General features: G+C 44.9%; 1 protein-coding gene across 10 annotated transcripts in view; it reads left to right on the top strand.

Moving 5' to 3' along the window:
- Positions 1–18,887, top strand: part of nlk2 (nemo-like kinase, type 2) — a 204,689-nt gene that overhangs the window by 128,196 nt on the left and 57,606 nt on the right. For all 10 annotated transcript variants that reach the window (XM_072469770.1, XM_072469772.1, XM_072469771.1 and 7 more), the window contains exon 4: positions 12,558–12,664. In XM_072469770.1, the coding sequence (XP_072325871.1) occupies positions 12,558–12,664 (107 nt within the window). The remainder of the gene's footprint in view (positions 1–12,557; positions 12,665–18,887) is intronic.

The following is an 18,887-nucleotide window of genomic DNA, read 5'->3' as shown; positions in this document are numbered from 1 at the left end:
TCCAGTTCTTGAAAGTGCATAATAAATAGTGCCCATGACTTGTAGAACCCCTCCGAGCTTCCCCTCAGTTCGAACTTAACCTTCTCAAGGGTCAAGTATTCCAACAGGTCCCCCCTCCACGCCAGGGCACTGGGTGGAGAGGCTGCTCTCCATCTCAGCAGGATCCGCCTTCGGGCGATCAACAAGGCGAAGGCTATGATATCTGCCTCCGCTCCCGTTTCCAACCCTGGCTGGTCCGGCACCCCGAATATGGCCTCCTGGGGACCCGGGTCCAGTTTCACACGCACCACCTTAGAAATTACCCTAAACACCTCCTTCCAGCAGAACTTGATCCCCCCCCCCCCCCCCCCCCCCCCCGGCAATGCCTCTACTCCTTCAAAAATTCGGCTCATCCTCGCCCTCGTGAGGTGGGCTCTATTTACCACCTTCAGCTGTATCAGCCCCAACCTCGCACATGAGGTGGAGGCATTCACTCTCCGGAACACCTCACACCAGACCCCCTCCTCTATAACCTCTCCCAGCTCTTCCTCCCACTTTTCTTTGATCCCTTCCAGTGGTGCCTTATCCTCTTCCAGAATAGCTCCATACACCGCTGACACTGCCCCCTTCTCCAGTCCCCTTGTCATCAACACCTCTTCCAGCAATGTGGAGGCCGGTTTCTCTGGGAAGCTCTGTATCTCCTTCCTGGCACAATCCCGAATCTGCATGTACCTAAACACTTCTCCCTGCTCTAGCCCATACTTCGCTTCCAGCTCCCTCAATCCTGCAAACCGACCCCGGAGAAACAAATCTTTTAGCGTCTTAATCCCCTTCTCTTCTCATTTCTGAAAACTTCCATCCCACCTCCCTGGCTCAAACCTTCAGCCCCGACCCCCTGCACAAACTCTCCTCCATTCTGACCCACTGAGAATCAACCCCTCTGACGCAGCTCCGCACTTTCTCCACTTTCTCCACGTTCGCCGCCCAGTAGTAGTACAACAGGTTCGGGAGACCCAAGCCCCCTGCCTGTCTTCCGCTCTGTGGCAGCACTTTTCTCACTCTGGCCACCTTCCCTCCCCATATGAATGAGGTAATCCTTCCTCAATCTCCCTGAAAAAAGACTTTGGCAGGAAAATCGGTAGGCATTGAAAAATAAACAGGAATCGCGACAACACATTCATTTTAACCGCCTGTACCCGACCCGCCAGTGACAGTGGAAGGCCATCCCACCTTGCCAGATCGGCTTTCACTCTCCCCACCAAACTAGTGATGTTGTACCTGCGAAGCCTCCCCCACTCCCGGGCAACCTGCACCCCCAGATACCTAAAATGAGTCCCTTCTCTACGGAATGGCAGCCCCCCCCCCACCCCCGGCCAAGACACCACAAAGTACTCACTCTTGTCCAGGTTCAACTTGTACCCCGCGAAAGACCCAAATACCCGCAGTAGCTCCAATAGTCCTCTTATCGCGCACTCTGCTCCGACACATACAGCAGCAAGTTGTCGGCATACAAGGACACCCTATGCTCTATCCACCCCCGCACTATTCCTTTCCATGCTCCCGAACTTCTCAATGCGATGGCCAACAGCTCAACCGCAAGTGCAAACAGCAGGGGGGACATAGGACATCCTTGTCTCGTCCCACGATGGAGAGAAAAGTACCTCGAACTGATATTATTTGTGCGGACACTCGCCTTTGGTTCCTTATAATAGCTTTACCCAATTCACAAACCTTGGTCCAATCCCAAACCGCTCCAGCACTGCCATCAGGTACCCTCATTCTACCCGATCAAATGCCTTCTCGGCGTCCAATGCCACAACTACCTGTTTCCTTTCTTTCCGCCGGTGCCATAACAACGTTCAAAACCCTCCTAATGTTCGAAAACAGCTGCCTCCCTTTCACGAACCCCGTCTGATCTTCCACTATCATCTTCGGAAGGCACTCCGCCAGCCTACCCGCCAGTACCTTCGCCAACACTTTTACGTCCACATTCAGAAGTGATATGGGCCGATACCACCCACACTCCGTCGGATCCTTATCTTTTTTTAGTAACAGGGAAATCGATGCCTGCCCCAAGGTTTGCGGCAACACCCCGTTCCCTATCGCCGCCTCAAACATCCCCACCATCAGGGGTCCCAACCTATCCTTAAATTTTTTATAATATTCCACCAGAAACCCATCCGGCCCTGCCACCTTTTCCGACTGCATCCTCCCAATTGCATCCTTTATCTCCTGCTCCACTATTGCTCCTTCTAATGTAGCCCTGTCTCCCTCCCCTAGCCTCGGGTACTCCAACCCATCTAGAAAGTGGCTCTGACTTGTACAACCTCTCATAAAACTCCTCAAAAACCTTGTTAATCAGCATTGGGGCCACCACCAACTTCCCTGCCCTATCCTTCACCTGAAGAATTTCCCTCGCCGCTGCCTCCCTCTGGAGCTGACCTGCTAACTCCATGTTCATAAACTGCACCCCTTGCTCGTCTCAGTTGGCGCACCGCCTTCCTGGTGAACAGTCGGTCGAAGCTCGCCTGTAGTTCCTTCCTCTTCCAGCTTCGCCGGGTCCCCATCCTCTGCATACCTCCTATCTACCTCCAACATCTCATCTATTACCCTCTGCCGCTCCAACCTCCTCTTTATCCACCCTGGCCTTAAACAAAATGACCTCACCTCTCACCACCCGCCTTTAGGGCCTCCCAGACGACTGCCTTCGACACCTCACCCGTACAATTGAAACCTACATATTTCTTAATTACCGTTTCAATTTTCTCACAGAACACTTGGTTCCCCAAAAGCCCCACATCCAGTTTCCACCCCGGTCTCTGCGCTGCCCCCTTCTCTAGCACCATATCCACCCAATGTGGAGCGTGATCTGGCACTGCAATTGCAGAGTATTCCGACCCCTTGACTCCAGCCAGCAAAGCCTTCCCCACCACAAAAAAGTTGATCCGCGAGTATACCTTATGAACCGCTGAGAAAAACGAATACTCCCGTTCCCTTGGGTGCAGGAACCTCCAAGGGTCCACCCCTCCCATTTCCACCATTAGCCCAGCCAGCGCCTTCGCCCCCCCTGATGGGACCAGCGAGCGCGGCTGTGATCTATCCAACCTTGGCTCCTGCACCAAGTTCCAGTCCCCCCCCACAATCAGCTCATGCGTGTCGAAGTCGGTAATAGCCCCAAACACCTTCCTCACGAATCCCACATCGTCCCAATTGGGACCGTATACACTTAACAGCCCCTGTCACAATCACATATCTACCCCCCCCTGATCTGCCACCACCTTTTCCATCTGGAAGCGTACCCTTTTGCTGACCAGCACCGCTACCCCTCGAGCCCTTCTATCAAATCCGGAGTGAAACACTTGGCTGACCCAGCCCTTTTTAAGTCTCACCTGGTCCTTCACCCTCAAGTGAGTCTCCTGCAGCATTGCTACATCGGCTTTCAAACTTTTAAGATGTGCAAGCACCCTTGACCTCTTGACGGGACCTCCTAGCCCTCTCACGTTCCACGTGATTATCCTTACTGGGGGTCTCTTCCCCCCCCCCTTTCTTGTCCACCATCACCATACCACCGGGTCCTGCCCCATAAGCCTGACCCGCCCCTGTCCATTGTTAACTTCGAACCCCTTCTCTCTTCTCTTTCCCACCCCCCCCCCCCCCCCACCCTCCCAGAACCCCCCTACAAAAACATCTCCCAACATCCATCCCTCCACCCCCTCTTGCTCGCCTCGTAGGCCCATTGAAGCCTGCTATCCAGGCTCCAACGTCCGCAGTCCTCCTCTCACCTCACCCCCGTTCACTAACTGACTTAAGGTAGCTAGCGCAGGTGGCTCCCCCCGCCAAGACCTCTCGCCCCCTTCCACCCAGTCCCAGAGAAAGAAACACCAAAACAAACCCAACAATCCAACCCCTACAATTCATTAACATAACATTTAACCGTCGCAACAAGGAACGGCATTAACTTGAACTCTGTAACAATGCAAAGAGAAGTAAATTTCAATACAAATCAGTAAAAAGAGTTGTAACATTTGTACATTTTCCAGCCGCTCAAACACAGTCCACAGTCTCTCTTCCAGTTCCACTCTTCACGTCTGTCCCAAGCCTTCTGCCCTCACGAACGCCTCAGCTGCCTCCGCTGTCTCAAAATAAAAGTCTTGGGCGTTATATGTTACGCTCAACTTCGCCGGGCACACCACACCAAATCGCACCCCCTTCTTGTACAAAGCCGCCTTCACTCGCCCAAACGCTGCTCGTCTTTTTGCCAACTCCCCCGTCAAGTCCCGGTAGATCCGAACGCAGTACCATCCCACAGCACCTCACGCTCCTGCTTCGCCCAACTTAATACTTTCTCCTTCATGCGAAACTTATGGAAGCAGATAATTACTGCCCTTAGTGGCTCGTTCACTTTGGGCTTCGGCCTTAATGACCGATGAGCTTGGTCTAGCTCGTACAGGGTGGGGCTCTCCCCGTCCCCCATCAGCTCCGCCAACCTCTTAGCGAAGCATTGTGTTGGCCTTGGGCCCTCTGTTCCTTCGGGCAAGCCCACAATTCTCAAATTGTGCCGCCTTGAGCGGTTTTCCAAGTCTTCCAGCTTTGCTCGGAGTCCTCTGTTAACCTCCACCACCCTCCGCAGCTCGTCCCCCATTGAGGTGACCTGGTCGCTGTGTCGTGTCACGGCCTCCTCCACCTCCTTCATCTTCTCGCCCTGCTCTCTCACGTCGGCTGATGCCGTTGCCACCTCCACCCTCATCAGGCCGATTGTCTCCTCCACCCATGACCTCAACACGACCGCCATCTCTTTCCTCAAGGCCTCCCATGTGCCTCACCAAATGTTTTTCCAGCTCCACCGCCATCACCTCAGTCATCTTCTCCACCGTAAGTAGTGCGGCCCCTCCTTGCAGTTCGGCTTCCGCCATCCTGTCAACACTTTTGCTCGTCTTCTCCTTCAGCGGCGAACCCGCGTTTCCTCCTTTCTTCGACGCTGCTCTTCGCATCCTTTAGCGGCTTATTGCCCTTTATCATCTTTCTTTTCTCTCCTCTCCCCCTTCATCCTCCTACCCTTCATCAATCTGACATTCTTCTTTTTTGGAAAAAAAAGGCGGGAGAGGAAAAATAAAACTTTCACCAAACTTCCTTAAATCTTCTTTATTTCTCCTCTGCATTCACCTGGGACCAGACTTGAACCTTCTTTCTTCTTCCTAGGTGGGAGCCATCCGACGTGGAGCACCCTCCCTACATGGTGCCCTGGCCTCGGGCCTGCCGCCTTGGCCTCCTCTTAGCTCCGCGCCTGCTACTCTGACCTGCCGGGCCCGGCGCCTCAGCCCGCCGACACCCGCGCGGGGTTCTTCGCCGGCTTTTAAACCGGCCCTGCTGGCTGCTCGTGCGGCCCCAAAGGCCGACGATAGTCTGGGGGTGCGTGAGGACTCGGGGATTTCCCCGAAATCGCAGCGAATCGCGGCCACCGGCGGGAGCTCTTGTTGCTGCGGCCGCCCTGCTCGCCCACGCCACCGGAAGTCTCATATTTCCTAGTTTAAAGGTTCAGTTTGATCTGATAACTTTGCTAACCACAATTGTACTTTTTGGTTGGTGAAGAGCTAAAATTTATTTTTCAACTCCCAGATTAACGGTTCACGTGAAACAAAAAAAAAATCACAAAATATGCTTCTGATGTAAAGTATTGTGAAGCATTTCTTATTTATGTTAGATTTTAATCTAAAATGAATTGCACAAAGTTTATGTTTTGAAGTGGGCTGACCCCCGATACAAAGCAGTTTGAACTTTTGGAAACCACTGAATCCAAATCTAGTCAGTCTTACTAAACTATGATGTGGAGATGCCGGCGTTGGACTGGGGTGAGCACAGTACGAAGTCTTACAACACCAGGTTAAAGTCCAACAGGTTTGTTTCGATGTCACTAGCTTTCGGAGTGCTGCTCCTTCCTCAGGTGAATGAAGAGGTCTGTTCCAGAAACACATATATGCTACTAAACTATAGTAGCATAACAAAGGACCCTGTCAGCCACCATTTGTTCAAGGCTGGTGAATTCAAACACAGGGAAATTAGGAGCTCTACACAAATACTGGCTCTTATTCCCAGCTCCAGTCACTCATTAAATTATCTAGAGGCATAAGCAGAGATCTGCTGTTCAAATTAATGGCATCTTGGAGCTCACGTCAAGAGTTTGTTAATGTGTAGCAGTTTCGTGATTAGGCCACAAGTAGTGCAGGTATCTTCCAGCTCTCAAAATTAAGTAGCTTTGTTGTCATGACAATTAGTTGAGGCGCCAGGGATGGGAATGTTTAGAATTTTCAGCCATTGTTAAAGTAACAGCAAATTGACATTATCATTAGTAAATTTTTCAAACAGGTAAAAATTCTAGATGAGTGACTTGGAGAGTTTTGGAATTGTGCCATTGTATAACTTCCAAAAATGTGATTGCTAAATTCAGTACAGACATCATCTGCAAAGATTTTGACTTTGTTCAAACATGATGCAGGTGACCCTTACAGATGAAATGTATAGAATAGATTTTTGGGAGCGGGAGAGAGAGCTGGAGTGCAGCTTGGGAATCAGGTAGGTGCTTAAACTTACCCCCAAGTTCCAGCGGCCTTCATTTCCGGGAGAGAGAGAGGGGGAGCCGGAGTGCAGCTTGGGAATCGGGTAGGTGGTTAAGTGTTTTATTTTTACCTGTATTTAAGTTGGGTTCTTTCTTTGTTTTTATCCGCAAGTTATCTGGGGGGGGGTGGCCGGGAAGGCAGTGCAATGTTCCTCCTTCAGAATGTTTGAGGTGAGGGACGCCGTCAGTGTCCCTGCTGATTTCACCTGTGGGAAGTGCACCATCTCCAGCTCCTCAGAAACTGCGTTAGGGAACTGGAGCTGGATGAACTTCGGATCATTCGGGAGGCAGAGGTGGTCATAGATAGTAGCTTCAGGGATGTAGTTACTCCAAAGAATGAAGATAGATGGGTGACGGTGAGAGGAGCTGGGAGGAAGCAGTCAGTACAGGGATCCCCTGTGGCTGTTCCCCTCAGTAACAAGTATACCGCTTTGGATACTGTTGAGGGGGACAGCCTACCAGTGGTAAGCCACGGTGACCGGATCTCCAGCACTGAGTCCGTCCCTGTGGCTCAGAAGGGAAGGGGAGAGAAAGCAGGCGAGCAATCATTATTGGGGACTCGATAGTTAGAGGGACAGATAGACGGTTCTGTGGCAACGAAAGAGACTCACGGATGGTATGTTGCCTCCCGGGTGCCAGGGTCCGTGATGTCTCGGACCGTGTTTTCAGAATCCTTAAGTGGGAAGGGGAACAGTCACACGTCGTGGTACAAATCAGTACCAACGCCATAGGTAAGAGAAGGGACGGGGATTTAAAACAGGAATTTAGGGAGCTAGGGTGGCAGCTGAGAGCCAGGACAAACCATGTTGTCATCTCTGGTTTGTTGCCGGTGCCACGTGCTAGCGAGTTGAGGAACAGGGAGAGAGTGCAGATAAACACGTGGCTGCAGGGATGGTGTGGGAGGGAGAGTTTCAGTTACGTGGATAATTGGAGCACATTCTGGGGAAGGTGGGACCTGTACAGTAAGGACGGTTTGCACATGAACCAGAAGGGCACCAATATCCTGGGAGGGAAATTCGCTGTGGCTCTTCAGGGGGGTTTAAACTAATTTGTCACGGGGATGGGAAAACGAGCTGTAGTCCAGAAGCCAGTGTTGAGAGTAGTTAGGTACTGAGGAGGGTATTAAGGTCGCAGGAGTGTACCGGCAGACAAGAAAGTGGGTTGAAGTGTGTCTACTTCAATGCAAGGAGCATCCGGAATAAGGTAGGTGAACTTGGAGCGTGGATTTGTACTTGGGACTACGATGTTGTGGCCATTATGGAGACATGGTTAGAACAGGGACAGGAATGGTTGTTGGAAGTTCCGGGGTACAGATGTTTCAGTAAGAGTCGGGAAGGTGGTAAAAGAGGTGGAGGAGTAGCATTGTTAATCAAGGATAGTTTAACGGCTGCAGAAAGGCAGTTCGAGGGGGATCTGCCTACTGAGGTAATATGGGCTGAAGTTCGAAATAGGAAAGGAGCGGTCACGTTGTTAGGAGTTTTCTATAGACCCCCAAATAATAATAGAGATGTGGAGGAAGAAATTGCAAAACAGATTATGGAAAGGTGTGGAGGTCTCAGTGTAGTTGTCATGGGTGACTTTAACTTTCCAAATACTGATTGGAATCTCTATAGGTCAAACAGTTCGGATGGGGCAGTTTTTGTACCGTGTGCAGGACGGTTTCCTGACAATATGTGGATGGGCCGTCAAGAGGTAGGGCCACATTCGATTTGGTACTGGGTAATGAACCGGGCCAAGTGCTAGATATGTTTGTGGGAGAGTACTTTGAAGATAGCGACCACAATTCAGTGTCTTTCACTATTGCAATGTAGAGGGATAGGGCCATACGGCAGTGCAAGGTTTATAATTGGGGGAGGGGTAATTATGATGCGATTAGGGAGCATAAGATGGGAACAGAAACTGTCAGGGAAAGGCACAAATGAAAAGTGGAGCTTGTTCAAGGAACAAATACTGCGTATCCTTGATAGGTATGTCCCTGTCAGGCAGGGAGGAAATGGCCGTGTGAGGGAACCATGGTTCACAAAAGAGGTTGAATGTCTTGTCAAGAGGAAAAAGGAAGCGTATGTAAGGATGAGAAAACAAGATTCAGTTGGGTCGCTTGACGGTTACAAGGTAGCAAGGAATGAGCTTAAAAAAAGGGCTTCGGAGAGCTAGGAGGGGGCATGGGAAAGGCACAAATGAAAAGTGAAGCTTATGCAAGGAACAAATACTGCGTGTCCTTGATATGCAAGTCCCTGTCAGGCAGGGAGGAAATTGTCGAGTGAGGGAACCAAGGACAGTAGATGAAACTTGTGCATGGAGTCAGAAGAGATAGGAGAGGCGTTGAATGAATACTTTTCTTCAGTGTTCACCAAGGAGAGGGGCCATGTTTTTGAGGATGTGTGTGTGATACAGGCGGGTAGGCTGGAGGAAGTAGATGCTCTGAGGGAGGATGTATTAGCAATTTTGAAAAAACCTTAGTGTCGACAAGTCCCCTGGGCCAGATGGGATATATCCTAGGATGCTTTGGGAGGCAAGGGATGAGATTGCAGAGCCTTTGGCTTTGATTTTTGGGTCCTCGCTGTCCACGGGGATAGTGCCAGAGGACTGGAGAGTGGCGAATGTTGTTCCTCTGATCAAGAAAGGGAATAGAAATGACCCTGGTAATTATAGGCCGGTTAGTCTTACTTTGGTGGTCGGTAAGTTAATGGAAACGGTCCTGAAGGATAGGATTGATGACCATTTGGAAAGATGCAGCTTAATCCGGGATAGACAACACGGATTCGTGAAGGGTAAGTCTTGCCTCACAAATTTGATTGAATTCTTTGAGGAGGTAACTACGTGTGTAGATGAAGGTAGAGCAGTTGATGTCGTATACATGGATTTTAGTAAGACGTTTGATAAGGTTCCCCATGGTCGGCTCATGAAAAAAGTAAGGAGGTATTGGATAGAGCGAAATTTGGCCAATTGGATAAGTAACTGGCTATCACATAGAAGTCAGAGTGTGGCGGTGGATGGAAAATTTTCAGACTGGAGACCAGTTACCAGCGGTTTACCACAGGGATCAGTGCTGGGTCCTCTGCTATTTGTGATTTTTATCAATGACTTGGAGGAGGGGGCTGAAGGGTGGGTCAGTAAATTTGCTGATGACACCAAGATTGGTGGAGTCGTGGATGAGGTGGAGGGCTGTTGTAGACTGCAAAGAGAAATTGAGAGGATGCAGAGCTGGGCCGAAAAATGGCAGATGGAGTTTAACCCTGATAATATGGTTATTCATTTTAATAGGAAAAATTTGAATGCGGAGTACAGGGTCAATGGCAGGGTTCTGAGGAACAGAGAGATCTTGGGGTTCAAGTCCACAGATCTCTAAAGGTTGCCACTCAAGTGGATAGAGCCGTGAAGAAGGCCTATAGTGTGTTAGCATTTATTAACGGGGGGCTTGAGTTTAAGAGCCGTGGGGTTATGTTGCAACTGTACATGACCCTGGTGAGACCACATTTGGAATATTGTGTGTAGTTCCGGTCTCCTCAGTGTAGGAAGGATGTGGAAACATTGGAAAGGGTGCAAAGGAGACTGCCAGGATGCTGCCTGGTTTGGAGGGTAGGTCTTATGAGGAAAGGTTGAGGGAGCTAGGGCTTTTCTCTTTGGTGCGGAGGAGGATGAGAGGCGACTTAATAGAGGTTTATAAGATGATGAGGTGGATGGATAGAGTGGATGTTCAGAGACTATTTCCTCGGGTGGATGTAGCTGTTACAAGGGGGCATATCTATAAGGTTCAGGGTGGGAGATATAGGAGGGATGTCCGAGGTAGATTCTTTACTCAGAGAGTGGTTAGGATGTGGAATGGACTGCCTGCTGTGATAGTGGAGTCGGACACTTTAGGAACTTTCAAACGGTTATTGGATAGGCACATGGAGCACACCAGAATGTCAGGGAGTGGGATAGCTTGATCTTGGTTTCAGACTAAGCTCGGCACAACATCGAGGGCCGAAGGGCCTGTTCTGTGCTGTTCTCTGTGAACATGTGCAAATATGCTCCTGTGCCCAGTGTGTCTCATGACCAATTTGCGCATTTAGAATGTCACAGCCAATGTTCCCTCTAAATAGCCTAAAAGATACCATGTAGACCTTGTGCTGTGATAAATATTGCGTAGGTACAGTGGTGCATATAATTTCAAAGAGCTGCGCACTGGAAAAAGCTGCTCAGAACTGCGATCATTAGACTTGGCTGTCTACAATTATAGTTTTTCAGCTGGCACAGTGTCAAGGTGACCGCCTTTGTTTGGAAGACCAAAGGTATTGTAGTTTTGTTTTTATTTATTTAGAAATAATCCAGCACCATTGGCTATAATCAGATCATCCAGAATGACGATAGTGATTTAAGACTGTTGGAGCATTCAGAATTATCTGTTTTAATATTTTTTGAGTGTAACAATTGTTTTTAATAAGTTTATATTCTTTCATAGACTTTCTAAACCTGGATTATCATGTGACAAACTCCACAGCAGAATTAAGCTGATTTACTGCTGTGCCAGTTGGCTTCAATTATGAAGTAAAGCAAATTACCTCAATACCTGAAGTTTGCATCTAAATATCTAAAATATTTTAATGAAAATATACATTGGTATGGTTGAAAACTACCATAAGTTATGCAGCACAAATGGTTTTTAAGTTTTCAGTTACTTATGGCATTGCTGATAGTTTTCTTTTTGCCTGAATCCATTTAAACAAAATTCCTCATGCCTTGCTTAAACATTGAAACAAGCGCACATGTAATGAAGTAAATCACTTTGTGCCACACACATTAGCTTGTTTATGTGAACGCTTTCAAAAGTATGTTCCTTTTTCTAAGCAGCTATCCAAAAACAATGAGCTTGTTGATCTGTTCCTTTTGACGCAAATAATATTTCGATTTTATTGGTATTGATCAGAATTTGATCTTGTTCAGTGATACCAATTATTGAGTGCTGCAGATCTGCTAAAAGTACACATTTCTCCAGATCGTCATTTGCAGGAAAAAATATCAGCTGTTTGCAAATAAACACAAGTTTGGGCATTGATATATCTATTTGTCATATGGTTTGATTCAAAGGATTTTAATTATCCCCGAATTCCACTGAAGATTTTCCATCTAAGGGATTCCAGGTGAAATGCCTTCCTAAATAATTTGATTTGTTTTATTGAATCTCGATGTGACCCTCTGTCATGGAATATATTGCATTTTAATTGTTGCATTTTCTAAGAGTGTCTTCTCACATTAAGGTACTGATTCATGCTTTCCGTTTTCCCACATGGCCATGTCAGCCTTAATATGAATAGTGATGTTTTTGACCATGGCCGATATCATTCCTATCCTTAGTTGACATCCATATGCACACCTTTCTGCAGGAATCCTGGTTGGCTATGTAGTTTTTTGTATTGACTTAGCTAAATTGAGACTTCGACAGAGATTATGGATCAAACGTGGAACCTGTGCAACTCATTTTTCTAGAGTCCTGTATGAAAAATATAAAGATTAGAACATGTTATCTAAATGCATTTTCAGAGGAATTGTTGGAAAGCCCAAACTCATGTTGAAGTAAAACGAGGTTAATCAAGGGGTTGTTGACAAAGCTAAAGATAAGTTGCCTATTTCATCTTTTTTCAACATTTTTCTCTAATAGGTGACTTAAGTTAAATATTGATAAATATTTACATCAAAATGATAAATATTCTGAAAGTCAGAATTCAAATGAAAGACCATCATACCAGCCTGGGACATTATCTCATACCTTGTTAGCTGCAAAGCAGTTTTGAGCATTCTGAAGTTGTCAAAGGTACTGTGTAAGTTTTGACTTTCTATCTGTCCTTATTCCAATTTAGTCTGCTAACTTTCAGGTTGAATAACAGAAGCTAGAGTGTTCTAATGCTAATGGTTGCAACTATTAAAACCTGGGGATTGATTTACAGAAATTAGTGTGTTTTCCTTGACTATTTCCCTTCCTCAGCTATGTCGTCACAGAGCTAATGCAAAGTGACCTTCACAAGATCATCGTGTCTCCACAACCATTGAGTTCAGACCATGTCAAGGTTTTCCTCTACCAGATTTTGAGAGGTGGGTAAATGGTCACTGCCATCTGAAATGTATACCAGGATTTATCTTCAATGTGAAAGTTTAATTTTTACCAATGTGGTAACCCCTGTAAAACTATATCAGTTGTGGATCAGTGACAACATTCATACCCGAGTCTCAGATTGTGGGTTAAAGCCCTGTTCCAAGACTTGAGTGCATAATCTAAGTTTATGTTCAAGTACAGAACTGAGGGAGTGTTATACTGTCAATCTATTACACATGATGTTTAACTTGGGGATCCATCTGTTCTTGGGTGAGTGCAAAATATCTCATGGTATTTTTCTAACCAGAGGTGTGTTCCGCCTGTTGTCGTGGCCAAAAAAAAAAAAAATAATAATAATAATCTGGTCATTATTCAATTGCTGTTTGTGGGAACTTGTATGCAAATTGACTGCTATGTTACCGCACAATACATGTGACCGCATTTCAAAAATACTTAATTGAATGTAATATGTTTTCGGACATCTTGGGGTCATGAAAGGGGATATATAAATGGTTGGTCTTTCTATATAGAATTTTCAGTGCTAGAATTAGACAATCACTAATAGCACAGATCGATCCAGATTACCATAGGCAGCATATGCCTATGCCTAAAATATATTTACTGAATGCTGGACATTAGTTGTTTTTTGTAGGGCTATTGAATGGCACGTTATTGCTGCTTCTTGCTCATGTAACTTTAACAAAAGCCAGGGATGGCTTTAGCTTGTCTGGATGGTGATGGGAAGGAGGATTGGAACACATGGAGCGGAAATAGCGAGTGAAGAGAAGAAATTATAAAAAATCCTTTCTCCCTTTCTTTTTTCGACAAATCAGTCTATTCAGAGAATGCAGTCAAGGCCATTTCGTGACTTGCAGATAGTTCTATATATTTTCAGGTTCAATCTTGTATGTAGGAATAATTTGTATAAATATATCTGCAGTGTTGAAATTGTTAATTTTTCACCCTCTAAATTCTTACACTTTTCGCAGAGATCACGCTGAAATTGCTTGGTAATCTTTTTTTACCCAAAAGTATCTTCTACTGGTCAAGTATTTTTTCCTTAACAAAAAATTGCAATGATAGCTCTGTTATGGAGAAGAAAAAGATGCTAAACAAGAAGAAGGAAAGGAAAATGGAAGACTGCCTGAGCTAAACAGTCTCTCAGTTACTGCACGGGTCACCTCCCATGTAATTGTGACAACGGTATAATTTTGTTTTCCTTCTCAACCGGTCTGCAGGCCTTTATACAGTTCACCACACCATCTTCCTCCCTTCTCTGTCATCCATCTGGGTGATACTGCGCTAACTTGGTTCCATTCTTATCTAATTGTAGCCAGACAATCACATGCAATGGCTTCTATTGCAGTACCTAAACCGTTACCTCTGGTGTCCCTGAGGATCTATCCTTGACTTTCTCCTACTTATCTATATGCTGCCTCTTGCTGACACTCCTCAAAGGCACAACATTAGTTTAATTTGTACACTGATGACATCCAAGCTTTCCCTCACCAACTCCAGCGAAGACAGCCTGGATTCTCTTATCTTCAATATTGCTCAAACCTTTACCCCCACTGCTATTTATTCGGGACTTCCTTTTTTGGGGAATGGTCCACATTCACCTCTTCTATTGTAGGGTGCAAATCACCCCACCTTTGTAAGTCCTGCTTTATGGGTCATGAACTGAGACCAAACTCTATCTTTCACTTTCTTAGACCCCCAGAGGCTTAGGTTTCATTACAAACCAATGGCACATATCACCCAACACAGAACAGGCACAAACAAAGTCACATTCCCTTGCCAACATATTTTAACCCAAGCCCCACACTAAAGCTAGAAGATCAAGTTGAGAACACTTCCTTTTCATAATATCAAAAAATAAAGGTTTTCTTCTGGTACAGATCAATTAAAGCAATGATTAGTTTATTTAAGCACAAGGTGTCATCCTAAATTGAAACTATTGAACTCAATGGCATTAATTTCAAAGCAGAATAATCCTTGAATTCTGATTTACCGGCAGCATCAAAGTAATAACTTAATCATGTGTTGTTTCTCACAAACAATGGCCTTCCTGTTCTGTAATTACTTTGATTGTTTATTGTCTAACAGAAATTTAAACTGACCGCTTAGAAGTGGCCGACTTAAAAGTTCATAAACATTAGTCCATTTTATACAAAATCCCCAGAAATACAATGCTATTATCAAAATCTTACAACTGATGCACCTTTTGCATTGCAACTAGAGTTGTGCAATTCTCCAGGTGCAGTGTTACTTGAGTGCAACTTGGCTGTACATTTCTCCAGGTGCAACCTAGCCTGAGTGTTACCCGAGTACAGCTTCTACAAAGTTGAATACTTGTCAAAGTTACCTAGAACTTTGTCTGTTTTGATGTTTCTTTACTATGGTGATTTAACTTGGCCTTGAGTCCTGTTCCACCTAAGAGTACAAATATTTTATTTTTACTTCCAAGATAAATATGGTGGAGAAAGATCATTTTGGACAGCTTGGGATATCCAACCAGCAAGATACTACAGTATCTTGCGGCTTTCTGTTAACAACATGGATTATTTTCATCTCAAGAACACCACCCTGTTGGCGACTTGGTTTGACAAATCTTTTCAAATCAGGTCTTTATTTGCGTTTTACTGATTTGAACCCATGTTTTTATGTACCCTGTGTAGTTTGAAGTAAATTTGTAGATCTGTCTTTCCAAACCATTCGTTATCTAAGGACGGCACAGTGGTTAGCACTGCTGCCTCACAGCTCCAGGGACCCGGGTTCAATTCCAGCTTCGGGTGACTGTGGAGTTTACATTTCCTCCACATATCTGCATGGGTTTCCTCTGGGTGCTCCGGTTTCCTCCCACAGTCGAAAGATGTGCAGGTTCGGTGGATTGGCCATGATAATTTGCCCCTTAATGTCCAAAAGGCTGGTGGGAATACTGGGTTATGGGTATAGGGTGGAGACGTGGTTTAAAGTAGGGTGCTCTTTCTAAGGACCGGTGCAAACTCGATGGGCCGAATCGCCGCCTTCTGCACTATAAATTCTATGAATTCTATCTTCAAATACTTAAAACTCTTTTCAAGGTGAAATCAAGATTTTTAAATATTTCCTAACAAGCAGATTACCCTCCGACTCCTTACTGAAGAGCATCGAGGTCTTGAACCTGTCTGTTTCAACATCAACTAAAAAGTAAAACTGCAGGCTATATTAGGATAAGCTTTATGGTACTATATCATAGCGAGGAATCCATGGGAGCTTATTAAAGTCTCTCATGCAATTCTTGCCGATTGTGTGCTCCCTATCTCTTGTGTGCAGTGATCCCATCCTACACAAGTAAGGCAGTCTTCGCTCTGATATACATCAGTATATGAAAGTGGCTACAACAAGGTGCACCCAGGAGGTTGAAGTGGACCTCAATTCACATGGTTTAACTGCCCAATTGCTCTCAATGAGGGCAAGCCGACAAAAATTGTAAATATAACCTGTTTCCTACAACCCTGCAACTAGATAAATAATTTGGATAATGAAACTATCTTGTTGAAAAGATCATGGAAATTTAATGGCAGCTAACTTTCTAGCGATTTCTTTCTTTCCTATTGTTATGGCCACATGAGGGGTAGTTGACTCCATTAATTTGCCACTCTAGGTCTGGCTGTAAGTATTTAGTTGTGAATTTAGTGAGGATGTACTTTGCCAATGCTACACGATTCCCACTACTTATGCTTTCATACTATATAGAATTAATCAGACAGATATTCTGAGTTTAAATCAAAGATCTAGATAAGTTTATTGACTCGTACATCACACTTTCCCTGCGTGCCATACACACACCAGAACAGATGGTAGAATATGCAGTCTGTGAAAAGAAATCAAAGAAATATAGAGTTAATTGTCCTATGGCTGATCTCGATACAGTGATTCCACATTGCCTTTTTGTTCAGCTGTCTTCCTGGGTGTAGCTGTACAGAGCAGATTTCCACATTTTATCCCCATAAAATTATGTTTGCAGAAACCTCTTATGATAGTTTCTCTTCAATATCAGTGCACAATACTTTCTCGTGAGACCTGGCTCTTGCAGTCTTTCAGTATACCCTTACGATCTCTGTTCTGACTTAGTAAAAACAATTTTTCAAAAGCCTTCCTGGCTGTATATTCTAGAGGAATTTCATCGCCATGTCTACTGTAGCCATTGTATTGTAGACAGGTAATTACATATTTTAATGTCTCATCTCAAACTTCTGAAGAGTAATAGTGTAAAAGTCAACAGGAAATGGGGTCTTTAAAGCTACACCCGGTGGGATGGGAGAGTTGAGAGTCTGTTTCTTTACATCCCTCTTGGAGGTGCAATGCAAGTGGTACACAGTATTTGGCTGGCTGGCAGACGTTGCATTGTTTTTATGGGATCACAGCAAAGTCCAGCCTAAAAAAAAGTATTAGGAATTGTAACTTTTTCTTTAAAAAAAAAAAAAGACGCATCCTCTTAACACTTCCCAACAGTGACATTAGGTGGGGTTAGTGGGTTATGGGGATAGGGTGGAGGTGTGGGCTTAAGTAGGGAGTCTTTCTAAGGGCCGGTGCAGACTCGATGGGCCAAATGGCCTCCTTCTGCACTGCAAATTCTATGATTCAATTGCGATCCCAGACCAGACCATAACAGTTGCTAGGTTACTGGACAGAAACCCCAATATTTAATTTAAGTTATAAGACAGAGGAACGGATACTCTGCTCCAGGAGTGATTCCATGCATAGATAGGGAACTATCGTACAATTTACAGTACAGAAGGAGGCCATCGGGTAACATGTGCGCGGGAGTAGTTTCGTTTTCACGAGTTCCGGTGCTGCTCATCTTTTAGTCTTTTTTTATTACTTCTCCTCCCCCATGTTCTCTAGTATAGTCGTTGGTACATACAGAAGTAGGTACCAAGCTTGATGATTTTACTGAGCAACTATTGTTGTTCTCCTGTCCTCTTCTGTATTTATGCATGCAGAGACATTTATTGGTGTATGAAAACAAACTTTATTATTAACACAGTCTTGAAAATAACTTTCAAATCATAAAGGAAATAGCTTATAATTACCAGTTTAAACTATGCTTAACAATGAAATTAAACACTAAGTCATAACTGCTATCTTTTATCTCCACTCAAGAAAAACCCATCTCGGGTCAAAATCCATTTTTAAATACAGTTGGTAGACCCAGGAATACTTGCATGTGTCAAACTACTGTTTAATGTGCTAGCCTTTTCAGAAACTGCTGTTATGTTCACAGGCAAAATCTTTTCAATTAAACTGCTTTGAGAGAAACTGCTAGTTTGTTCAGAGTAAAACTGAACTCCAAAACTCAACACCTGACTGCTTCATTCCCTGGCTCCTCCTATTAATTACATCATCTTGCTAAAGTTAAACACAATAATAATAATCGCTTATTGTCACAAGTAGGCTTCAATGAAGTTACTGTGAAAAGCCCCTAGCCGCCACATTCCGGCGCCTGTTCGAGGAGGCCAGTACGGGAATTGAACCCGCGCTGCTGACCTTGTTCTGCATTACAAGTCAGCTGTTTAGCCCACAATGCAAAACCAGCCCCTGGTTTACTAATGTCACTAATTATCCACATCCCAGGGAACCACCTTTATATAAACAAAATTCCATTAGCCCTATTTCAGGTAAACAATGTATGTGGTTGGGACGAATGATAATTTCATTTTTTAAGATACTTTAATTGCACCTCCATAACCAAAATGTCTATTGGTTTGCAAACCAAGATTTAATAAAAAAGTCATACACGCACTAACCTAGGCTTTTAACCCTTACTGCACAAAATATATGTTGTACAATATACATCTGAAATTCTTATATTCATCACACATTGCAGGGTAACCATACTAAGAAGAGGAATTTACTGCAAACCAAGATTTTTTGGGGGGGAAATGTGGAAATCTGCTCTGTACATCTATACCCAGGAAGGCAACCAAACAAAAACAGCTCCAATAAAACACATGCAAAATGAATTATGATTCACTCTCATTTCATTATAAGACTGGGAAGTACAAATAAAAAAAAAAAATAAGCAGAACTTGTACGCATACATTCATCTGCACTCTCGCATCTTCCTTTTGACTCTGTTGGGTCTGTTGAGGTTCAAATTGTTGATCCCATTCAGGTTTGGGTTTTTTGTGCACCTAAATATCCAGCCAACAGGCTAGCCTCAGAATTTACCAACGG

This window comes from Scyliorhinus torazame, chromosome 12, assembly GCF_047496885.1.
Source record: "Scyliorhinus torazame isolate Kashiwa2021f chromosome 12, sScyTor2.1, whole genome shotgun sequence".
NCBI classification, from domain to species: domain Eukaryota; kingdom Metazoa; phylum Chordata; class Chondrichthyes; order Carcharhiniformes; family Scyliorhinidae; genus Scyliorhinus; species Scyliorhinus torazame.
The sequence above is the reverse complement of the archived record's forward strand: the minus strand, read 5'-3'. Positions and strand labels throughout refer to the sequence as shown.